This window comes from Mustelus asterias, unplaced genomic scaffold (assembly GCF_964213995.1).
Source record: "Mustelus asterias unplaced genomic scaffold, sMusAst1.hap1.1 HAP1_SCAFFOLD_324, whole genome shotgun sequence".
Taxonomy (NCBI): Eukaryota; Metazoa; Chordata; class Chondrichthyes; order Carcharhiniformes; family Triakidae; genus Mustelus; species Mustelus asterias.
Window position 1 is genome coordinate 177,554 of NW_027590286.1, and position 26,124 is coordinate 203,677.

At 47.2% G+C, this 26,124-nt stretch overlaps 1 protein-coding gene across 1 annotated transcript in view; it reads right to left on the reverse strand.

Annotated features, from left to right (window-relative positions):
- Positions 1–26,124, reverse strand: part of LOC144486372 (Fc receptor-like protein 5) — a 61,185-nt gene that overhangs the window by 29,464 nt on the left and 5,597 nt on the right. The window contains exons 2-4 of the mRNA XM_078204406.1: positions 22,169–22,201; positions 19,542–19,829; positions 6,363–6,650 (exon numbers count right to left, since the gene is read on the reverse strand). Coding sequence (XP_078060532.1) covers positions 6,363–6,650; positions 19,542–19,829; positions 22,169–22,201 — 609 coding nt within the window. The remainder of the gene's footprint in view (positions 1–6,362; positions 6,651–19,541; positions 19,830–22,168; positions 22,202–26,124) is intronic.

A 26,124-nucleotide genomic window follows, 5' to 3' on the forward strand; every position in this document is an offset into this window, starting at 1 on the left:
AGTGCTGTATCGAGCCGCCTCTTGAATCAACTCCTTCCTGAGGCAATGAGTTCCACAGGCTCACCACACTGTGGGTGAAGAAATGTCTCCTCATCGCCTTCCTAAATGGTCTACCCTGAATCCTCAGACGGTGATCCCTGGTTTGGACTCCCCCACCATCGGGAACATCCTCCCTGCATCTACCCTGTCTAGTCCTGTTAGAATTTTATAAGTCTCTGTGAGATTCCCCCATCTGTCTGAACTCCAGTGTAAACAATCGTAACCACGACAACCTCTCCTCATACATCAGTCCTGCCATCCCTGCAATGAGCTTGGAAAACCTTCATAGAAATCATAGAAACCCTACAGTGCAGAAGGAGGCCATTCGGCCCATCGAGTCTGCACCGACCACAATCCCCACCCAGGCCCTACCCCCACATATTTACCCACTAATCCCTCTAACCTACGCATCCCAGGACTCTAAGGGGCAATTTTTAACCTGGCCAATCAACCTAACCCGCACATCTTTGGACTGTGGGAGGAAACCGGAGCATCCGGAGTAAACCCACGCAGACACGAGGAGAATGTGCAAACTCCACACAGACAGTGACCCGAGCCGGGAAGCGAAACCGGGACCCTGGAGCTGTGAAGCAGCAGTGCGAACCACTGGGCTACCGTGCTGCCTGCTCCAGCTCCTGTGCTACCTTCGCTGCACTTCGTTACAAAGGTTTGTCACGGAAACCTGTGGTTTCAGCTCAGAAGCACATCACTGAGAACAAATATAAAGTTACCCCTTGACAGAGAAAGCAATGGATGAGGGAAGATGTGTTTAAATACACTGAGAGAAAAGATATTGTGAGAATGTCCACCTAATATTTTGAAGAAATTCAGCAATAAAATCTTGGATAAATAACCACCAATGGTGCTGGACTTTGAAACTGCATCGCCCTGCGCTCACTTATACAGACACATCCAGAACTGCACTCGTCCAGTTAAATTCAAGCTATTTCAAATCGAAATAATGATTAAATATCCCGCACAAATCTCAGAATATGTTAATGAGCAGACACGTTGCATCGTCACGAAATGTTGAGGATTCGAGCACGATTAAACAGTCTAAAAACAGACAGGAAATTATTTAATGGGAAAATGAAAAGTGTTCGAGGAGCGAAAGTGAGCAGTGGATTCTTGGGATGCGGGTGGGTGGAGAGAGAGAGACAGAGACAGAGAGAGAGGGAGGGACAGAGAGGGAGGGATCGAGCGATAGAGAATGGGTTAGAGACAGAGAGGGACAGAGGGAGATGCAGAGTGATAGAGTGAGAGACAGAGAGAGCAATGAATCGTAACTGAGGCAATAAGCAGGTCCCCCATTCTCTTGCTGAATGAAGGGCTGAATGGCCTGCTCCAGCTCCTATTTGTAATGACCTGATGATCTTACGATCTTGGGTAAGTATTTAAAAATGTACGGGCAGGGTGACTTTGTGAATTAATGTTGAAAACGTGGTTGGAAATTATTCCATTTAAAGTTACAGGAGTGAGATGTACATGTACTAAAGAGGATTAAAGTGTGGCTTTGTGAATATTAAACTGGGACTGTGAATAGCCGAACAACTGGTGTCAAGGATCGGTTAAGAGACGCTACATTAGTTTTTCCCCACCTCCTTTCTCCTCTAACCAAATAAAAGGCACTGTGAGGAGGACACGCAAAGGAAAGGCAAGGTAAGGTTCTCATTCCATTAACTTTCTGAAGTGTACAAGGGCAGAGATGGCAGTCTGGGCAGTGATATGTTCCTCCTGCCGGATGCGGGAGGTCAGGGAGCTTTCTAGCGTCCCTGATGACAATGTCTTCGGAAAGTATGACCAGCTGCAGCTCCTCATAGACCGCGTGGTTCAGTTGGAGCAGCAGCTGGACACATTGCAGAGCATACAGGGGTCAGAGAGTGTGACAGACACTAGTTTCCATGAGATGGTCATACCACAGGTTCAGAGAGGTAGATGGGTGACCATCAGGAGAGACAGGCAGGTAAGGCAGGATTTTCCTGTGGTTATTCCCCTTTCAAACAGGAATACCGTTTTGGATATGTTGGAGGGGGGACAGCTACTCAATGGAAGATACCAGCAGCAGCCAGGCTTGTGGCACCACAACTGGTTCTGTTGTAGAGCAGGGTGGGGATCAGTGCAAGCAAGTGATATTAGTAGGAGACTCGATAGTCAGGGGTGTGTTGCCTCCCTGGTGCCAGGGTCCTGCATGTCACTAAGCGGGTCCACGGCATCCTGAAACAGGAGGGTAAACAGACAGATGTCATTATCCACATTGGCACGAATGACATCGGCAAGAAGAGGTCCTGCAAAGACAATTCAGGGAGTTAGGTAGGGAGCAAAAAAGCAGGACATCGAGGGTAATAATCTCAGGATTACTCCCCGTGCCACGTGCTAGTGAGGCTTGGAGCAGGGAGATCACACAGTTCAACATGTGTCTAAAGAGCTGGTGTGGGGGGAGAGGGGGGGGTTTAGATATATGGATCACTGGGATGTCTTCTGGGCAATGTGGGACCTGCACAAGAAGGACGGTTGTACCTGAACTGGAGGGGCACCAATATCCTGGGTGGGAGGTTTGCTAGTGCTCTTCGGGAGGGATTAAACTAGTGTAGCGGGGGGTGTGCTTGGGGGTGGGGCGGGGTGGTGCGGGGGCGGTGGTGTGAGGTTGGATCTCGAACAGCAGGCCAGTAAGTGTCAGGACTGGGAATAAAAGTGAGACTGAGATAAACATAGCGCAGAGTAAGACCAGGCAGAGGGAAGTCGCGGGGCCTGGTGCAACTGGAGGTCTTGCTGCATTTGCTTCAATGCAAGAAGGTAAGAGAGGTGAACTGAGAGCCTGGGTTACTGCATGGAATTATGATGTAATTGCAATTACGGAGACATGGTTAAAGGAGGGACAGGACTGGCAGCTTAACATTCCCGGATATCATTATTTTAGACGGGACAGAGGGGGAAACAAAAGGCTTCGGGGAGTTACATTGATGATTAGGGAACACATCACAGCTGTGTTGAGGGAGGACACATTGGAGAGATCTTGGAGTGAGGCTGAAGTTAGGAATAAAAAGGGTGAGATCACAATGTTGACAGTGTACTACAGATCTCCCAACAATCTGCAGGAGACAGAGGAGCATTTGTGTCGTCAAATCCTGAAAAGGTGTGAAAAAAGCAGGGTAGGTATGGTGGGTGACTTTAACTTCCCCCATATTGACTGGGAATCGCTTACAACCAGGGGCTCGGATGGAGAGCAATTTGATAGTTGTGTCCAGGAGGGCTTTTTGATACAACATGTAGATAATTCAACCAGGGAGTGGGCCATACTAGACTTGGGATTGGGGAATGAGCCAGGCCAGGGGATCGATGTTTCAGGAGGGGAGCATTTTGCGCTGAGCAACCATAATTCCATAGGTTTTCGGGAAGCCATGGATAAGAGTAAGAGTGTCCCTCGGGTGAGGGTGCTTAATTGGGAGAGGGACAATAACATCCAAATTAGACAGGATCTGGGGAATGTGGATTGGGAGTGACTATTTCAGGGCAAACATGCCTGACATGTGGGAGGCTTTTAAAGGCCAGTTGATTGAAATGCAGGGTAGGAATATTCCCCCAAAATGATGGATACAAATGGCAGGATTCAGGAACCATGGATGACAAGGGAAATTTTAATCTGAGACCCAAGGAAAAAGGAAGCACACGATACATCCAGGCATCTAAAAACTGACAAAGCCCTCGAGGAGCACAGTGAAAGTTGGAAGGAGCTTAAACGTGGAATTAGGAGGGCGAAAAGGGGGCCATGAAATGTCTTTAGCAAACAGGGTCAAGAAGACTCCCAAGGATTTTTATGCAAATATTAGGAGCAAGAGGGGAGCAAGAGAAAGAGTAGGCCCACTCGAGGATAATGGAGGGAAGTTTTGCGTGGAACCACAGGAAGTGGGTGAGATCTTTAATGAGTACTTTGTATCAGTGTTCACCAAGGAGAAGGACATGAGGGAGGTTGAGGTCAGGGATTGGTATGTGAACGCTCTTGAGAACATCAATATATCAAAGAAGGATATCATGGGGATAAAGGGATCAAGGGATATGGGGGTAAGGCGGTATCATGATGTTGAATTTGATGATCAGCCGTTATCATAATGAACGGTGCAGCAGGCTTGAAGGGCCGAATGGCCTACTCCTGCTCCTACGTTCCTGTATCCCAAAGAACTGGAGACAAACTAATTCTGTGCTGAGTCTTTGAAATGTCAATCTAATTATTCAATCCTGGACTATGTTGGTCCCACAGCCCCGACAGTTCAGGGGCACAAAGTGATTTTGTGACCGAGTGAATCTTTGACTGAAAGAGAGATGAAAATAGTTGGGGTTCCGTGTGAGGCATCGATATGGGGCTTGTGTACAGATAATGTCCAGTACAAGTGGTGGAGTTCCATTCTGGAGTGGATGGAGCTGTGAACGGTGACAATTTAGATGGTTAAAGGTGGAGATTGACAGATCAGTTCTGAGGAGAGCAGGAAGCTGATGTCCTGTTTCTAATAAAAGGCTTTAGTCTCCGCCCACTTGTACAAGTCACAGCTCAGAGATGTGCTCATCTCTCACACAATGAGTGGGGAATAGAGTCGGTACGAGTTCCCAGATCTGGAAGTTGACAGCATTACAGACAACTCGCTCGCTCGCTCCCTCCCTCACTCACTGTCACTCAAACTCTCACACACACACAATCACACACACAAAATCAAACAACCACAATGATCACAAAACATCTGAAATGCTGTTGCAACATTGAAATGGAATAAAAACAGAATGATCTGAGCAATGGAGAATGTCCAGCACTGAGGGGAATATTAATAGTGGCGAGGTGTTATAATGGAAAGCAGTGGTTACAACTTGCAAGAGGTTCAGTTCAAAGAAAGAGGAACTCAGACAGCAAGAAGCAGAGGGTCAGATTGAAACTAGTGAAAGATAAATTCACTGGAATATCCACTGAATGTCGATTCTGTCTTTTCCATCAGTTTAAATGGTGGGACAGACCCTATCAGACAGAAACAGCCCCCGGGATCTCTCCCCTTCCCTCCCATCTTTCACCCGGCAGCGGAATGACATTAACCAAATATCTGCTGCCCCCCACCCCCTCTGGCCGCCGCCCTTGTCCTAATTCAAAACAAGTCCCATTCACCACCCCCCCCATAACTACTCCCCCCACCGCCCCCCCCGCCACAAACCACCCCCCCTCCCCCCCCCCCCCCTTCTCACAGAAGTCCCCCGGCACCATCCCCATTGGACTGAACAAAAGCTGCATTTGAAAAAATGTTCAAACATGTTCTCCAAACTCTCCATGGTCCTCGACTCCTCTCTGTCTGTGTGTGATCCTCGAGATTATGAACCCTCTGATATCTCTACACCCGGATAATTGCTGCCTCGGGAACGCTCTCCCACTTTCCATCGCTCCACAATGGGCTCCTTCAGCTGCCTGGGGGCCTGAGCTCTGGAATCCCCTCCCTCAACCTCTCTGCCTGTCCCTCTCTCCCCCCTCAATTACGCTCCTAAACACCTCCCTCCCTCCACACAGATTTGGGTCGTCCACACTCACATCACCACTCAGTGTTCAGTGGATTATGGTTCCCTTTGATATGTCCGGTGAGGGGTTACTGCATTACAGGCGCTATATCAATAAAATAATGTTTTTGTGAGGATGGGACTGGTGTTGAGGGGACAGCAGTCACTGTGTTTCAGGAACAGAGAGGCAGTTCATTGCTGTTGGATGGGGGGTCGGAGGTGACAGAGAAACAGGTCGCCAGTGAAAGTTTTAGACAGCTGGAGGATGGGTTCGGTGGGACAGGGCTGATGTGTCTGAGATTGGACTCCAGCTGCTCCCTCCTCATGAGGGTGGTGGGAGACACTTTCACTTCATCAGCTATTGGATTCCAACACCCGGGGGAGGCGGGGAGTGAGGAGGGTGGGGGGTGGTGGGGGGGGGCGGGGGGGTGGTGGGGTGGTGGTTGTTGGGGCAGTGACCCCGGCATCAAACATTTCGTGAACCAATCCTGGTCAGACTGTGCCATCATGTGGCAATGATCAAAACCTGCCTCCCAGTTACAGGACCCTTCATCTGCGGACTGGGCCCTTCACACCTCCCCCTGCCTCAATGCCCTGGTCACCTCTGACCCTTAACCACAGGCCAAGAATATCGGCCCCAAACCCTCAGGAGTTGAGGAATGACCGGGAAGATTACTCAGTTACACTCCTCCCTCCTCATATCTAACCTTCCATTTTCTGACAGTGGATAATACCTGATTTGTGAAAGTCAGAATGACTTTGAACAGATATGTTCACAAGTTCCGTTCCCAGTCCCTCACCTGCTATTGTCACCCTCACAGATTCACTCAATGGGGAAGATGACTGATCACTCTGACACCGATAAACACACTGATAACGGCCTCTTTGGTTCAAAGCAGTAAACGAGAATCTTGCAGAGTTGTCCCGTGTGGAAACTGGAGGAAGATTGGAAGGTTGATCATTCTTGTAAATGCTGAAGGTTTTACCGGAACAATGTGTCTCCACATTGCAGGTGAGGATGACATTCTCTGTTTCTAGATACACTCCAGTCGGTTGATCCAGTGATATCTGCGGCTTTGGCATGTCCCCTGTGTTGGAAGGAATGGAAATCTCTGTTAGGAATGGATCTCCAGGGTTTCATGTACAGAGGGAATGAGCTAACTTACTAACCATTGTACTGGTGTTGAAGGGAGATGTTTGCATCGGGAACTGAGGATGAAGAAAAGGGAGTTTTCGGATGAGTTCTTGAAGAAACAGTGAGATATTGGAATTTACACAATGGATTTCAGTAACTCAGCTCATTAGAAAACGATCCACAGCTAACGGTGTAAATGTGAAGTGTAACTCGTTATTTAATGTAGAAAGTCAAATCACAACACTGAATAAAATAAACCAGCTGGGATTCCCACTCCAAAGTGAGATGTTTAATCAGTAATTGTCCCCTGGGTTACAAGAGAAAGAAGGATATGGTTTAATTTGCGGTCAGTATTTCTGTTCAGTGCAGCTGATTTGAACATTTGATTTAAAGGGGTGAAGATTTCCTTTAATCTGTGTCTTTTCAAACAATGGAGTCGCTTTGGTGAAATCAATATATTGGCTCATTCCAGAGGTGAGTGTCTCTGACAGGCCTGACAATTATTGTCCCTCTCTCATTGCCCTTTGTGAATCTGGTGGTGATCCTCTCTGATGTGAGGCTGTCCATGGAGTGTTGTTAAACGGAAAGCCAATGGAAGCCCCGTCTGGACCCAGAGATTATTGAAGAAGCACCGACATATTTGGCGTTTGGGTTTGTGTGAGACCCGGAGGGAACCCGTGTGTTGATGGTCTTCCTATGCATCTGCTGTTTTTGTCCATGTTAATGAATTCACTCCCCCCACATCCCTTCCTCCACTCCTCCCTATAAACTCATTCCCCAGTCACGACCTTGAGCCGGCTCTGTCTGAGGGGTGGCAGAGGCATTTCACAATCTTAGCAACCGGTCAGACCCTGAGTGACCTTCTGACCCCCTCACCTCCACCGCCTCTCAGTCCACCAATGTCCATCTCGCTGACATTGCCTGACTCCAGCCCCATTTCTCGCTCTGCCTCCAGATTTGTGTCTTCCAACTCTCCCATCCGTCACCCAACATCGGAATGACATGAACCAAATACCTGCTGGTTCCCCGCCTTGTCCTACTTCAAACCAAGTCCCATTCATCCTCCCCGCTCCTGTTCTTGCAGAACAACATAATCCCCCAGCCCCTCTCCCACCCCCGCCACAGAATCCCCTCTCCATTGAATAAAGGCTGGATTTGAAAAATAAATCATACATATTCGCCATGGTCCTCACCTACTCTCTGTCTCTGTGCAGTTCTCGAGCTCATCAAGCCTCTCACAGCTCTTGTGATGATAAAGTGTCTTCAAGAAAGGTTTTTGAGTAACGTTGCTGTGCAGGATTTTTCTCAACAGGCAGTTCGAAAAGCCCGGTGAGAGGTTACTGCAAATAATGTGAGGATGGCGCAAGTGTTTGATGGACACCTCTGACTGATGTTCAGGAACAGGGAGGGAGCTCATTGCTGTTGGACACGTGAGGGAGTGGGAGGAGGTGACAGAGAAACAGATAGCCGTTGAAAGCTCTGGACAGCTGGAGGATGGGGTGGGTGGGACAGGACAGATGTTTCTGAGATTGGACCCCAGCTGGAGTGATGCATTAGAATGATTCCAGGGTCCAATGGGGTGAATTCTGACAACAGTCTGCATTGACAGCGCTGAGTGTGGAAGAGAAACGGGTGAAATGGAATTGTTTGAGGGAAATTAATTACTTGATGCAGCATTCTGGGAGACTCTGTGTTCTTTCATCTCACCCTGGAGAACAGGCAGCAAAATCTTAGAATTAGAAATCACCCTTTCAAGGGCAATGTTGGCAAGAAATTCCTCACACGAGGAGCAGTCCCGATCTGCTCAAACATTCCTCAAATCACAGCTGAGGTTCGGTCAGTTGTAAATTGCAGACTCGGGGTGAAAGGTTTTTGTTATTTTATGTTGTTAGCGGAAAGGTCATCAGGGTGTGTAAAATTAGAGAAGATTTAGATCTCTCACACTCCAACTGGACAGCAGAACAGACACAAGGACGTCCAATGGCAACTTTGGATATCCTCAGAAACATTCGGATTTGCAACTGCAAATTTGGAATGAATTTTCCCATTCAATAGAACATTGGCTGTGGCCAGTGGGAATGCCGGATTGTTCCTGAGTTATCTTCCCCAGAGTGTGTTAATGGATGGAGCGCCAACAACAAGAATAAGGCTTTTCCCATGGCATTAACAATCTAGGCCCACGGCACCAGCGTCAGTGTTACAACACGATGGGTTACAACAGTCAAACCCATCACCATATGAGATAAAAAACAACTGATTGAACACAATAGGAATTAATAATTCAATGTCATGATATTAGAGAGAAATGTGGACACTTACTTTGAGAGAATCTCCCCTGAACAGCAAAAGCCGCTGAAACGAGAGACTATGAATGAGTGAAATGAAAACCGAGACCTTTCCCAGAATTCCAGAATCACAGGTTGTTACAATATTCCTCAAAGAGGGTCTTTCCTCACAGTGAACTCCCATCTCCAATCGTTTGAGGATCTTTGTAATTAAACCCACTCCCCCTCACTTTCCCAATATCCAATCTTTTCTCCAGGCAGGTAATTAGTTACCAACTATCATAGAATCATACTGAGCTGAGGAGGCCCATCGGCCCATCGAGTCTGCACCAGCACGCGAGATCCACCTGACTTCCCACCTAATCCCATTTACCAGCACTTGGCCCATCGCCCTGAATGTTATGACGTGCCAAGTGCTCATCCAGGTATTTGTTTGATGGATGTGAGGCAACCCACCTATCCCACCCTCCCAGGCAGCGCATTCCAGACCACCATCATCCTCTGGGGAAAACTATTTTTTCTCACATCCCCCCGAAACCTCCTGGTGAATCTCCTGGGCACCCTCTCCAGTGCAATCACATCCTTCCTATTATGTGGTGACCAGAACTGCACACAGAACTCCAACTGTGGCCGCACCAAAGTTTAATACAAATCCAACATGGCTTCCCTGCTTTGTCATCTGTTCCTCGACTGATAAAAGGAAGTGTCCCATATGCCTTTTTCACCAGCCTACTAACATGCCTTTCCACCTTCAGAGATCTGTGGACAAGCACACCGAGATCCCGTTGTTCCAGAGAAATTCTGAGTGTCAAGCTGTTCATTGAAAATTTCCTTGTCAAATTCCCTGTCTCCCGCAACTGGAATCGATTTTGGATCATGTGATGGATCAGAATCCTTCATGATTTAGAGAACTTTACACACAGCTCCTGTGTGTGTGTGTGTGTGTGTGTGTGTGTGTGTGTGTGTGTGTGTGTGTGTGTGTGTGTGTGAGACTCTGTGTTCTTATCTCTGTCTGTTGCTTCCTGTCAGTGTGTCTCTCAGTCTTTCTGTCTGTGTCTGTGTGTCTGTCTGTGTCTGGGAGCACCATTATGGACTGGATTCAAACTTTGGGCTGTTAAGCTGAACAAAACGAGGGTGAGATGATGAAATGTTGACCACAAACAGCAGCTGCTGTGATGTGTTTACTGAAGGACATTAGTCTCCACTCTCGACACAGATCTCAATCTCAATGATCATAAAATCCGACAGTGCAGAAGGAGGCCATTCAGCCCATCGTGTCTGCACCGACCACAATTCCAACCGTACCCCCACATATTTACCCTGCTAAGCCCTGAGGGTCAATTTATCATGGCCAATCTCTGGACTGTGGGAGGAAACCGGAGCACACGGAGGAAACCCACGCAGACACAGGGAAAACGTGCAAACTCCACACAGCCAGTGACCGGAGGCTGGAATTGAACCCAGGACCCTGGCGCTGTGAGGCAGCAGTGCTAACCACTGTGACGCCCCGAGATGTGACCAGCTCCAGGAGACTACAGGAGAAAGTGCCATTTAAATAATGAGACCTGAATATTGTGTCAATTCAGGGGAACAGGAAATAGTTTACAAACTGTCAGAGACGTCACAATGAACCAATTGTGGGAGAAAATTAAATATCAATAGATTTCCAAATCAATCTGGGTGCATCTTAGTCGCAGTCAGTGTTTAGAAATATAGAAGATAGGAGCAGGAGGAGGCCATTCGGCCCTTCGAGCCTCCTCCACCATTCATTACGATAATGGGGGATCATCCAAATCAATAACCTAATCCTGCTTTCTCCCCATAACCTCTGATCCAGTTCGCCCCAAGTGCTGTATCGAGCCGCCTCTTGAATCAACTCCTTCCTGAGGCAATGAGTTCCACAGGCTCACCACACTGTGGGTGAAGAAATGTCTCCTAATCTCTGTCCTAAATGGTTGACCCCAAATCCTCAGACAGTGATCCCTGGTTTGGACTCCCCCACCATCGAGAACATCCTCTCTGCATCTACCCTGTCTCAGCCTGTTGGAATTTTATAATTCTCTGTGAGATTCCCCTCATCTGTCTGAACTCCAGTGTAAACAATCGTAACCTAGACAACCTCTCCTCATACATCAGTCCTGCCATCCCTGCAATGAGCTTGGAAAACCTTCGCTGCACTTCGTTACAAAGGTTTGTAACGGAAACCTGTGGTTTCAGCTCAGAAACACATCACTGAGAACAAATATAAAGTTACCCCTTGACTGAGAAAGCAATGGATGAGGGAAGATGTGTTTAAATACACTGAGATAAAAGATATTGTGAGAATGTCTACCTAATATTTTGAAGAAATTCAGGATTAAAATCTTGGATAAACGACCACCAATGATGGTGGACTGACAGACTGCATCGCCCTGCCCTCACTTATCCAGACACATCCAGAACTGCACTCGTCCAGTTAAATTCAAGCTATTTCAAATTGAAATAATGATGAAATATCCCACACAAATCTCAGAATATGTTAATGAGCAGACACGTTGCATCATCACTATATGTTGAGGATTCGAGCACGATGAAACTGTCTAAAAACAGACAGGAAATTATTTAATGGGAAAATGAAAAGTGTTCGAGGAGTTAAAGTGAGCAGTGGATTCTTGGGGTGCGGGTGGGTGGAGAGAGAGAGACAGAGACAGAGAGAGAGGGAGGGACAGAGAGGGAGGGATCGAGCCATAGAGAATGGGAGAGAGACAGAGAGAGACAGAGGGAGATGCAGAGAGACAGAGGGAGGGACAGAGAGAGCAATGAATCATAACTGAGGCAATAAGCAGGTCCCTCATTCTCTTGCTGAATGAAGGGCTGAATGGCCTGCTCCAGCTCCTATTTGTAATGACCTGATGAACTTACGATCTTGGGGAAGTATTTAAAAATGTACGGGCAGGGTGACTTTGTGAATAAATGTTGAAAACGTGGTTGGAAATTATTCCATTTAAAGTTACAGGGGCGAGATGTACATGTACTAAAGAAGATTAAAGTGTGGCTTTGTGAATATTAAACTGGGACTGTGAATAGCCGAACAACTGGTGTCAAGCCCGAGACGCTACATTAGTTTTTCCCCACCTCCTTTCTCCTCGAACCAAATGAAAGGCACAGTGAGGAGACACGCAAAGTAAAAGCAAGGTAAGGTTCTCATTCCATTAACTTTCTTAAGTGTACAAGGGCAGAGATGGCAGTCTGGGCAGTGATATGTTCCTCCTGCCAGATGCGGGAGGTCAGGGAGCTTTCTAGCGTCCCTGATGACAATGTCTTTGGAAAGCATGGCCAGCTGCAGCTCTGCATAGACCGCGTGGTTCAGTTGGAGCAGCAGCTGGACACATTGCAGAGCATACAGGGGTCAGAGAGTGTGACAGACACTAGTTTCCGGGAGGTGGTCATACCACAGGTTCAGACAGGTAGATGGGTGACCATCAGGAGAGGCAGGCAGGTAAGGCAGGATTTTCCTGTGGTTATTCCCCATTTCAAACAGGTATACCGTTTTGGATATGTTGGAGGGGGGACAGCTACTCAATGGAAGATACCAGCAGCAGCCAGGCTTGTGGCACCACAACTGGTTCTGTTGTAGAGCAGGGTGGGGATCAGTGCAAGCGAGTGATATTAGTAGAAGACTCGATAGTCAGGGGTGTGTTGCCTCCCTGGTGCCAGGGTCCTGCATGTCACTAAGCGGGTCCACGGCATCTTGAAACAGGAGGGTAAACAGACAGATGTCATTGTCCACATTGGCACGAATGACATCGGCAAGAAGAGGTCCTGCAAAGACAATTCAGCGAGTTAGGTAGGGAGCAAAAATGCAGGACATCGAGGGTAATAATCTCAGGATTACTCCCCGTGCCACGTGCTAGTGAGGCTTGGAGCAGGGAGATCACACAGTTCAACATGTGGCTAAAGAGCTGGTGTGGGGGGAGGGGGTGTTTAGATATATGGATCAAAGAACAAAGAACAATACAGCACAGGAACAGGCCCTTCAGCCCTCCAAGCCCGCGCCGCTCCCCGGTCCAGGATTGAATCCTGAATCCAGGATCCCCGCCCAATTTTCCAGCCTATCTACATCCTAATATCCTATCCACCGAGCTGTCCCTCACAGCTACGATGCTTTGTTCATCACAACCTATTAACTCACCCCCACCCCCCCATTCCAGACCATGTGATCTCCAGGGAGAGGCGAAAACCCAGAGTGAAAACCCCAGGGCCAATATGGGGAAAACAAAATCTGGGAAATTCCTCTCCGACCCCCTGTGGCGATCGAAACGAGTCCAGGAGATCACACTGGCCCTGATCAGAAAATGCTTCCCAACCCTATTCATTTCCACTTCTGCTTTACGAACACCATCTGAATTCCCTGCCCCCGAGACAGGTTCCCAACTATCCGCAGTCTCGCTCTGTACTGGCATCAGCAAGATGATCATAGAATGAATCCTTGAAACGAGAAACAAAGAACAATTAGCCCGCGCCGCTCCCTGGTCCAAACTAGACCACTCTTTTGTATCCCTCCATTCCCACTCCGTTCATATAGCTGTCGAGATAAGTCTTAAACGTTCCCAGTGTGTCAGCCTCCACCACCTTGCCCGGCAACACATTCCAGGCCCCCACGACACTCTGTGGGTAAAATATGTCCTTCTGATATCTGTGTTAAACCTCCCCCCCTTCACCTTGAACCTATGACCCCTCGTGAACGTCACCACCGACCCGGGGAAAAGCTTCCCACCGTTCACCCTATCTATGCCTTTCATTATTTTATACACCTCTATTAAGTCTCCCCTCATCCTCCGTCTTTCCAAGGAGAACAACCCCAGTTTCCCCAATCTCTCCTCATAACCAAGCCCCTCCATACCAGGCAACATCCTGGTAAACCTCCTCTGTACTCTCTCCAAAGCCTCCACGTCCTTCTGGTAGTGTGGCGACCAGAACTGGATGCAGTATTCCAAATGCGGCCGAACCAACGTTCTATACATCTGCAACATCAGACCCCAACTTTTATACTCTATGCCCCGTCCTATAAAGGCAAGCATGCCATATGCCTTCTTCACCACCTTCTCCACCTGTGACGTCACCTTCAAAGATCTGTGGACTTGCACACCCAGGTCCCTCTGCGTCTCTACACCCTTTATGGTTCTTCCATTTATCGTGTAGCTCCTCCCTACATTATTCCCACCAAAATGCATCACTTCGCATTTATCAGGATTGAACTCCATCTGCCATTTCTTTGCCCAAATTTCCAGCCTATCTATATCCTTCTGTAGCCTCTGACAATGTTCCTCACTATCTGCAAGTCCTGCCAGTTTTGTGTCGTCCGCAAACTTACTGATCACCCCAGTTACTCCTTCTTCCAGATCATTTATATAAATCACAAACAGCAGAGGTCCCAATACAGAGCCCTGCGGAACACCACTAGTCACAGGCCTCCAGCCGGAAAAAGACCCTTCCACTACCACCCTCTGTCTTCTATGACCAAGCCAGTTCTCCACCCATCTAGCCACCTCCCTCTTTATCCCATGAGATCCAACCTTTTTCACTAGCCTACCATGAGGGACTTTGTCAAACGCTTTACTAAAGTCCATATAGACAACATCCACGGCCCTTCCTTCGTCAACCATTCTGGTCACTTCTTCAAAAAACACCACCAGGTTAGTGAGGCATGACCTCCCTCTCACAAAACCATGCTGACTATCGTTCATGAGTTTATTCCTTTCTAAATGCGCATACATCCTATCTCTAAGAATCTTCTCCAACAACTTCCCCACCACGGACGTCAAGCTCACCGGCCTATAATTACCCGGGTTATCCTTCCTACCCTTCTTAAATAACGGGACCACATTAGCTATCCTCCAATACTCTGGGACCTCACCTGCGTCCAGTGACGAGACAAAGATTTGCGTCAGAGGCCCAACGATCACTGGGATGTCTTCTGGGCAATGTGGGACCTGTACAAGAAGGATGGTTGTACCTGAACTGGAGGGGCACCAATATCCTGGGCGGGAGGTTTGCTCGTGCTCTTTGGGAGGGTTTGAACTAGTGTAGCGGTTGGTCTGTTGGGGTTGGGGCGGCGGGGGGGCCGGGGGGGCGGTGTGAGGTTGTAACTGGAACAGCAGGCCAGTAAGTGTAAGGACTGGGAATAAAAGTGAGACTGAGATAAACATAGCACAGAGTAAGACCAGGCAGAGGGAAGTCGCGGGGCCTGGTGCAACTGGAGGTCTCGCTGCATTTGCTTCAATGCAAGAAGGTAAGAGAGGTGAAGACCATAAGACCATAAGACATAGGAGCGGAAGTAAGGCCATTCGGCCCATCGAGTCCACTCCACCATTCAATCATGGTTGATTTCAACTCCATTTACCCGCTCTCTCCCCATAGCCCTTTATTCCTCGAGAAATCAAGAATTTATCAATTTCTGTCTTGAAGACGCTCAACGTCTCGGCCTCCACAGCCCTCTGTGGCAATGAATTCCACAGACCCACCACTCTCTGGCTGAAGAAATTTCTCCTCATCTCTGTTCTAAAGTGACTCCCTTTTATTCTAAGGCTGTGCCCCCGCGTCCTAGTCTCCCCTGTTAATGGAAACAACTTCCCTACGTCCATCCTATCTAAGCCGTTCATTATCTTGTAAGTTTCTATCAGATCTCCCCTCAACCTCCTAAACTCCAATGAATATAATCCCACGATCCTCAGACGTTCATCGTATGTCAGGCCTACCATTCCTGGGATCATCCGTGTGAATCTCCGCTGGACCCGCTCCAGTGCCAGTATGTCCTTCCTGAGGTGTGGGGCCCAAAATTGCTCACAGTACTCCAAATGGGGCCTAACCAGTGCTTTATAAAGCCTCAGAAGTACATCCCTGCTTTTGTATTCCAAGCCTCTTGAGATAAATGACAACATTACATTTGCTTTCTTAATTACGGACTCAACCTGCAAGTTTACCTTTAGAGAATCCTGGACTAGGACTCCCAAGTCCCTTTGCACTTTAGCATTATGAATTTTGTCACCGTGAACTGAGAGCCTGGATCACTGCATGGAATTATGATGTAATTGTAATTACAGAGACATGTTTAAAGGAGGGACAGGACTGGCAGCTTAACATTCCCGGATATCGTTATTTTAGGTGGGACAGAGGGGGAAACAAAAGGCTTCGGGGAGTTGCATTGGTGATTAGGGAACACATCACAGCTGTGTTGAGGGAGGACACATTGGAGGGATCTTGTAGTGAGGCTGGAGTTAGGAATAAGAAAGGTGAGATCACAATGTTGAGAGTGTACTATAGATCTCCCAACATTCTGCAGGAGACAGAGGAGCATTTGTGTCGTCAAATCCTGAAAAGGTGTGAAAAAAGCAGGGTAGTTATGGTGGGTGACTTTCACTTCCCCGATATTGACTGGGAATCGCTTACAACCAGGGGCTCGGATGGAGAGCAATTTGATAGATGTGTCCAGGAGGGCTTTTTGATACAATATGTAGATAATTCAACCAGGGAGGGGGCCATACTAGACTTGGTATTGGGGAATGAGCCAGGCCAGGGGATCGATGTTTCAGTGGGGGAGCATTTTGGGCTGAGCAACCATAATTCCATACGTTTTCGGGTAGCCATGGATAAGGGCAAGAGTGGCCCTCGGGTGAGGGTGCTTAATTGGGAGAGGGACAATAATATCCAAATTAGACAGGAAATGGGGAATGTGGATTGGGAGTGGCTATTTCAGGGCAAACAAGCCTGACATGTGGGAGGCTTTTAAAGGCCAGTTGATTGAAATGCAGGGCAGGAATATTCCTGCAAAAATGATGCATAAAAATGGCAGGATTCAGGAACCATGGATGACAAGGGAAATTTTAAGCTTTGACAACAGGAAAAAGGAAGCACACGATACATCCAGGCATCTAAAAACTGACGAAGCCCTCGAGGAGCACAGTGAAAGTAGGAAGGAACTTAAATGTGGAATTAGGAGGGCTAAAAGAGGCCATGAAATGTCTTCAGCAAACAGGGTCAAGAAGAATCCCAAGGATTTTTATGCATATATTAGGAGCAAGGGGGCAGCAAGAGAAAGAGTAGGCCCACTCGAGGATAATGGAGGGAAGTTTTGCGTGGAACCACAGGAAGTGAGTGAGATCTTTAATGAGTACTTTGTATCAGTATTCACCAAGGAGAAGGACATGAGGGAGGTTGAGGTCAGGGACAGATGTGTGAAGACTCTTGAGAACATCAATATATCAAAGAAGGACATCTTGGGGTAAAGGGATCAAGGGATATGGGGGGAAGGCGGTATCATGATGTTGAATTTGATGATCAGCCGTTATCATCATGAATGGTGCAGCAGGCTTGAAGGGCCGAATGGCCTACTCCTGCTCCTACGTTCCTGTATCCCAAAGAACTGGAGACAAACTAATTCTGTGCTGAGTCTTTGAAATGTCAATCCAATTATTCAATCCGAGATTATGTTGGTCCCCACCGCCCCTACAGTTCAGGGGCACAAAGTAATTTTGTGACTGAGTGAATCTTTGACAGAAAGACAGATGAAAATGGTTGGGGTTCAGTGTGAGGCATCGATATGGGACTTGTGTACAGATAATATCCAGTACAAGTGGTGGAGTTCCATTCTGGAGTGGATGGAGCTGTGAACGGTGACAATTTAGATGGTTAAAGGTGGAGATTGACAGATCAGTTCTGAGGAGAGCAGGAAGCTGACGCCCTGTTTCTAACAAAAGGCTTTAGTCTCCGCCCACTTGTACAAGTCACAGCTCAGAGATGTGCTCATCTCTCACACAATGAGTGGGGAATGGAGTCGGTCCGAGTTCCCAGATCTGGAGGTTGACAGAATTATAGACAGCTCACTCACTCACTCACTCACTCGCTCACTGTCACTCTCACAGACACACACTCTTAAACACACAAACTCTCTCACTCTCACACACACACATACAATCAAACAAGCACAATTATCACAAAACGTCTGAAATGCAGTTGCAACATTGAAATGGAATAAAAACAGAATGATCTAAGCAATGGAGAATGTCCAGCACTGAGGGGAATATTAATAGTAGCGAGGTGTTATAACGGAAAGCAGTGGTTACACCTTGCAAGAGCTTCAGTTCAAAGAAAGAGGAACTCAGACAGCAAGAAGCAGAGGGTCAGATTGAAACGAGTGAAAGATATATTCACTGGAATATCCACTGAGTGTCGATTCTGTCTTTTCCATCAGTTTAAATGGTGGGACAGACCCTATCAGACAGAAACAGCCCCCGGGATCTCTCCCCTTCCCTCCCATCTTTCACCCGGCAGCGGAATGACATTAACCAAATATCTGCTGCCCCCCACCCCCTCTGGCCGCCGCCCTTGTCCTAATTCAAGCCAAGTCCCATTCACCGCCCCCCCCCCCACACCCCCCACTCCCTCCCTCCCCCCCCCCCCCCCCCGCCCCCCTTCTCACAGAAGAACATAATCCCCCGGCACCATCCACATTAGACTGAACAAAAGCTGCATTTGAAAAAATGTTCAAACATGTTCTCCAAACTCTCCATGGTCCTCGACTCCTCTCTATCTGTGTGTGATCCTCTAGATTATGAACCCTCTGATATCTCTACACCCGGATAATTGCTGCCTCGGGAACTCTCCCTCACTTTCCATCGCTCCACAATGGGCTCCTTCAGCTGCCTGGGGGCCTGAGCTCTGGAATCCCCTCCCTGAACCTCTCCGCCTGTCTCTCTCTCCCCCTCAATGACGCTCCTAAACACCTCCCTCCCTCCACACAGATTTGGGTCGTCTACACTCACATCTCCACTCAGTGTTCAGTGGATAATGGCTCCCTTTGATACGACCGGTGAGGGTTTACTGAGTTACAGGCGCTATATCAATAAAATAATGTTTTTGTGAGGATGGGACTGGTGTTGAGGGGACAGCAGTCACTGTGTTTCAGGAACAGAGAGCAGTTCATTGCTGTCGGAGGTGACAGAGAAACAGGTAGCCATTGAAAGTTTTGACAGCTGGAGGATGGGTTCGGTGGGACAGGGCTGATGTGTCTGAGATTAGACCCGAGCTGCTCCCTCCTCATTAGGGCGGTGGGAGACACTTTCCTACATCAGCGATTGGATTCCGACACCCGGGGGAGGCGGGGGGTGGGGAGGGCGGGGGGGCGGTGGGGGTTGCGGGGGAGTGGTGATGGTTGTTGGGGGCGGTGATCCCGGCATCAAACATTTCGGTAACCAATCCTGGTCAGACTGTGCCACCATGCGGCAATGATCACAACCTGCCGCCCAGTTACAGGACCCTTCATCTGCGGACTGGGTCCTTCACACCTCCCCCTGCCTCAATCCCCTGGTCACCTCTAACCCTTAACCACAGGCCAAGAATTCAGGCCCCAAACCCTCATGGATTCTGTCAGGAGTTAAGGAATGACTGGGAAGATTATTCAGTTACATTCCTCCCTCCTCATATCTAACCTTCCATTTTGTGACAGTGGATAATACATGATTTGTGAAAGTCACAATGACTTTGAACAGATATGTTAACAATCTCCGTTCCCAGTCCCTCACCTGCTATTGTCACCGTCACAGATTCACTCCATGGGGAAGGTGACTGATCACTCTGACACCAATAATAACACTGATAACGGCCTCCTTGGTTCAAAGCAGCAAACGAGAATCTTGCAGAGTTGTCCCGTGTGGAATCTAGATGAATATTAGGATCTTGATGATCCTTGTAAATGTAGAAGGTTTTATCCGAACAATGTGTCTCCACAGTGCAGGTGAGGGTGACATTCTCTGTTTCTAGATACACTCCAGTCGGTCGGTCCAGTGATATCTGCGGCTTTGGCAAGTCCCCTGTGTTGGGAGGAATGGAAATCTCTGTTAGGAATGGATCTCCAGGGTTTCATGTACAGAGGGAATGAGCTAACTCACTAACCATTGTACTGGTGTTGAAGGGAGATGTTTGTATCGGGAACTGAGGATGAAGGAAAGGGAGTTTTCGGGATGTGTTCTCGAAGAAACAGTGAGATATTGGAATTTACACAATGGATTTCAGTAACTCAGCTCATTAGAAAACTATCCACAGCCAACGGTGTAAATGTGAAGTGTAACTCGTTATTTAATGTAGACAATCAAATCACAACACTAAATAAAATAAACCAGCTGGGATTCCCATTCCAAAGTGAGATGTTGAAGCAGTAATTGTACCCTGGGTTACAAGAGAGAGAAGGATATGGTTTAATTTGCAGTCAATATTTTTGTTCAGTGCAGCTGATTTGAACATTTGATTTAAAGGGGTGAAGATTTCCTTTAATCTGTGTCTTTTCAAACAATGGAGTCGCTTTGGTGAAATCAACATATTGGCTCATTCCAGAGGTGAGTGTCTCTGACAAGCCTGACAATTATTGTCCCTCTCTCATTGCCCTTTGTGAATCTGGTGGTGATCCTCTCTGATGTGAGGCTGTCCATGGAGTGTTGTTAAACGGAAAGCCAATGGAAGTCCTGTCTGGACCCAGAGATTATTGAAGAAGCACCGACATATTTGGCGTTTGGGTTTGTGTGAGACCCGGAGGGAACCCGTGTGTGGATGATCTTCCTATGCATCTGCTGTTATTGTCCATGTTAATGAATTCACTCCCCCCACACCTCTCCCTCTCATTCCCCAGCCATGACCTTGCGGCGGCTCTGTCTGAGGGGTGGCAGAGGCATTTCACAATCTTTACATCCGCTCAGACCCTGAGTGACCTTCTGACCCCCTCACCTCCACCGCCTCTCAGTCCACCAATGTCCATCTCCCTGACATTGCCTGACTCCAGCCCCATTCCTCGCTCTGCCTCCAGACTTGTGTCTTCCAACTCTCCCATCCGTCACCTGGCTTCGGAATGACATGAACCAAATATCTGCTGGTTCCCCGCCTTGTCCTACTTCAAACCAAGTCCCATTCATCCACCACGCTCCTGTTCTTGCAGAACAGCATAATCCCCAAGTCCCTCTCCCACCCCCGCCACAATGTCCCCCCTCCATTGAATAAAGGCTGGATTTGAAAAACAAATCATACATATTCCCCAAACTCTCCATGGTCCTCACCTCCTCTCTGTCTCTGTGCAGTTCTCTAGATCATTAAACCTCTGATAGCTCTTGTGATGATAAATTGCATTCAAGAAATGTTTTTGAGTAATGTTGCTGTGCAGGATTTTTCTCAACAGGCAGTTCGAAAAGCCCGGTGAGGGGTTACTGCAAATAATGTGAGGATGGCACTGGTGTTTGATGGACACCTCTGAATGATTTTCAGGAACAGGGAGGGAGTTCATTGCTGTTGGACACATGAGGGAGTGGGAGGAGTTGACAGAGAAACAGATAGCCGTTTACTGCTCTAGACAACTGGAGGATGGGGTGGGTGGGACAGGACAGATGTTTCTGAGATTGGACCCCAGCTGAAGTGATGCATTAGGTGAATTCTGACAACAGTCTGCATGGACAGCGCTGAGTGTGGAAGAGAAACGGGTGAAATGGAATTGTTTGAGGGAAATTAATTACTTGATGCAGCATTCTGGGAGACTCTGTGTTCTTTCATCTCACCCTGGAGAAACAGTCAGCAAAATCTCAGAATTAGAAATCACCCTTTCAAGGGCAATGCTGGCAAGAAATTCCTCACACGAGGAGCAGTCTAGATCAGCTCAAACATTCCTCAATCACAGCTGAGGTTCGGTCGGTTGTAAATTGCAGACTCGGGGTTGAAAGGTTTTTGTTATTTTATATTGTTAGAGGAAAGGTCATCAGGGTGTGTAAAATTAGAGAAGATTTAGATCACTCACACTCCAACTGGACAGCAGAACAGACACAAGGACGTCCAATGGCAATTTTGGATATCCTCAGAAACATTCGGAGCTGTAACTGCAAATTTGGAATGAATTTTCCCATTCAATAGAACATTGGCTGTGGCCAGTGGGAATGCCGGATTGTTCCTGAGTTATCTTCCCCAGAGTGTGTTAATGGATGGAGCGCCAACAACAAGAATAAGGCCTTTCCCTGGCATGAACAATCTAGGCCCCCGTCACCAGCTTCAGTGTTACAACACGATGGGTTACTACAATCAAACCCATCACCATACCAAAAAAACAAACCGATTGGTTTAACACGATAGGAATTAATAATTCAATGTCATGATATTCGAGAGAAATGTGGACACTTACATTGAGAGAATCTTCCCTGAACAGCAAAAGCCGCTGAAACGAGAGAAAATGAATGAGTGAAATGAAAACTGAGACTTTTCCCAGAATTCCAGAATCACAGGTTGTTACAATATTCCCCAAAGAGGGTCTTTCCTCACAGTGAACTCCCATCTCCAATCGTTTGAGGATCTTTGTAATTAATCCCACTCCCCCTCACTTTCCCAATATCCAATCTTTTCTCCAGGTAGGTAATGATCGGATTTTGTTTCGAGTGTTCCTATCAGAACTGCTTCTGTCGACATTTCACGATGGGCATTTCAGATCACAACAACTTGCTGTGTGAATAGAAATGTGTCCCTCTCGTGTCCCCATTTGGGTTGGTCACCAGTTACATCATATTGTGTGTGCTCTGGTCACTGACTCTCATAGAATCATGGGAGCATACAGTGCTGAAGAGGCCCTTCAGCCCATCGTGTCTGTTCCAACACCGGAAAAAATACCAGATCTCCCACCTTATCCCATTTCCCATATCCCTGAATGTTTTGACATGCCAAGTGCTCATTCAGATACTTTTTAAAGAATGTGAGACAACTGGCATCCATCACCCGCCCAGGCAGCGCATTCCAGACTGTCGCCACCTCTGGGTAAAAAATAGTTTTTTCTCACATCACTCCCAAACTTCCTGCCCCTCAACTTGAATCTAAGTCCCCTCGTGACTGACCCTTTAACTAAGGGGAACAGGTGCTCCTTACCCACTCAGTCCGTATCTCCGATAATCTTGTGCACCTCGATTAGGTCATCCCTCAGTCTTCTCCAGCTCAAAGGAAAACAACACAAGCCTCCCCAACCTCTCTTGTTAACTTAAATGTTCCATCCCACGCAGTATCCTGGTGAATCTACTCTGCACCCCCTCCAGTGAAATCATATCCTTCCTATAATATGGCGACCAGAAATGCACACAGTACTCTCGCTGTGACATCACCAAAGTTCTTTATAACTGCACCATGATCGATTTGTAACCCATTCCTCGATTGATAAAGACAAATGTCCCATATGTCTTTTTCACCATGTGACTAACATGCCCTTTCGCTTTCAGAACAAACACGCCAAGGTCACTTTGTTCCACAGAACCTCCGAGTGTCCTCCCTTTCATTGAACACTTCCTTGTCAAATTCCTTGTCTCCCGTAACGGGAATCGATTACAGCTCATGTGATGGATCAGAATCCATCATGATTTGGAGAACTTTAGTCAAAGCTCCTCTGAAGCGGCTCTGTTTGAAGGAGAACAAGCCCAGTGGTTCCAGCTCTGGAGTGTGGGGCTCGGAGTCAGAGACAAGACTCTGGGGTCAGCACCTTCAGGAGTGAAGCTCAGAAACATTTCTCCACAGGAAAATGGTGCTCTCAGATTGGAACTCTCTGCTGCAAATTACAATTGTTCCTTTGGAAAATCGTTCATTTCAAATCTCAGATTGAGAGGTTATGTTTTAATGAACTGTATATTACATCTGGAGCTGAGACGTACAAACAAAGTTGGTGAAAGATCAGTTAGATTGAGAGAGTTTTCCAGCATAGAAAGAGGCCCTTCAGCCCATCTTGTCTGTTCCAGCCATCAAGAACACATCCATTATAATCGCATTTCCCAGCACTTGCTCCGTAGTAGTGTGTGCTGTGGCTGTGCAAGTGCTCATCTTAAGAATTCTTAATTGTTGTGAGAGGTTCCGCCTCTACCGAACTTTCAGGCAGTGAGTTCCAGATTCCCACCACCCTCTCGGCGAAAAATATTTCCCTCAAATCCCTCTAAATCTCCTGCCCCTTGCTTAAATCAATGCACTCCCCCCTCCCCCCGTTTATTGGCTCTCCGAAGGGAAAGTAACCTTCCCTATATCCCTCATATTTCAGTGCCTGTTCTGTCTGTGTCTATGTGTCTGTCTCAGTCTGTGTTTGCTTGTTTCTGCGTGTCTGGGCCTGCCTCTTTCTGTGTGAGTGTGTGTGTGTGTGTGTGTGTGTGTGTCTGTCTGTGTGTGTCTATGTTGTGGTAGTTTGTGTGTGTTTCTCTTTTTTTTTCGTGCCTTACTGGCAGTCACTTTGTATGTGTCTCTGTCTGTCTCAGTCAGTGTGTTTCTGTGTGTCTGTCTCTGTGTGCAGATCTCTGTGTGTCTGTCTCTATCTGTGTGTCTGTTCCTGTTTGCTGGTCTGAGTGCTTTTTGCCGTATTTGTAACACTCTGTGCATATGTCTCTGTGTTTGTACTTGTGTGTGTGTGTGTGGGTGTGTTTGTGCCTTGTCTGTCTCTGTGTACATGTCTGTTTGTATGTCTGTCTGTCTCTCTCCCTCTGTATGTGCCTGTCCTTGTCTTTGTGGCAGTCTCTGGATATTTGCCTGTCTCTGTGTGTCTGTGTTTCTTTGTGGGAGTCTCTGTGTGCCTTTGTTGCGGTCTTTGTGTATGTATCTATCATTGTGTGTGTCACTGTGTGCTTCTGTGTGTCACTGTATCCTTATCTCTATCTGTCCCTGTGTGTGTCTCTCACTCTGTCTGTCTTTTTGCAGACTCTGCATGTGTATGTCTGTGTGTCTTTCACTGTGTGTCTGTGTCTGCCTATTGTGTGTCTGTCTCTATGTCCTTTGCTCTGCCTGTCCCTTCTAGTCTTTGTCTCTCAGCCTGTGTCTGTGTCTCTGTGCCTGCCTCTGTCTGGGAGCACGATTATGGAATGGATTCACACTTTGGGCTGTTAAACTGAACAAAACGAGGGTGAGATGATGAAATATTGACCACAAACAGCAGCTGCTGTGATGTGTTTACTGAAGGACATTAGTCTCCACTCTCGACACAGATCGCAATCTCAATGATGTGACCAACTCCAGGAGACAACAGGAGAGAGTGCCGTCTAAATAATGAGAACTGAATATTGGTTCGATTCAGGAGAATAGTTTACAAACTGTCAGCAACGTCACAATAAACCGATAGTGGGAGAAAATTAAATATCAATAGATTTCCAAATCAATCTGGGTGTATTTTAGTCACAGTCAGTGTTTGTAACGGAAACCTGTGGTTTCAGCTCAGAAACACATCACTGAGAACAAATATAAAGTTAACCCTTGACAGAGAAAGCAATGGATCAGGGAAGATGTGTTTAAATACACTGAGAGAACCATCCAATTAAATTCAAACTATTTCAAATTGTAACTAGTTATTAAATATCCCGCACAAATCTCAGAATATGTGAAGGAGCAGACACCTTGCATCATCATTATGTGTTGAGGATTCGAGCTCCATAAAACAGGATAAAAACAGAGTGAAAATTATTTAACGGTAAATTAAAAGTAAGCAATAGCTAAAGTGACCAGTTGTTCCTTCGAATGGAGCGAGAGATAGAGGGAGAGGCAGACAGACGGAGAGAGACAGAGAGGGAGGGACAGGGAGGAATAAAGTGAAAGATCAAGACGGACAGAGACAGTGAGAGAGTGAGAGAAAGAGAGAGAGCAAGAGAGTTGGGTTAAACATGACAGCAGCACCCTATTATAGAAAGGATATTATTAAACTAGAAAGAGTGCAGAAAAGATTTACTAGGATGCTACTGGGACTTGATGGTTTGAGTTATAAGGAGAGGCTGGAAAGACTGGGACTTTTTTCTCTGGAGCGCAGGAGGCTGACGGGTAAGCTTATAGAGGTCTATAAAATAATGAGGCCCACAGATCAGCTAGATAGTCAATATCTTTTCCCAAAGGTAAGGGAGTCTAAAACTAGAGGGCATAGGTTTAAGCTGAGATGGGAGAGATACAAAAGTGTCCAGAGGGGCAATTTTTTCACACAGAGGGTGATGAGTGAGTGGAAAAAGCTTCCAGAAATAGTGGTAGACGCGGGGACAATTTTGTCTTTTAAAAAGCAATTAGATAGTTACATGGGTAAAATGGGTAAAGAGGGATATGGGCCAAATGCTGGCAATTGGAATTAGCATAGGGGTTTTTAAAAAAGCGGCA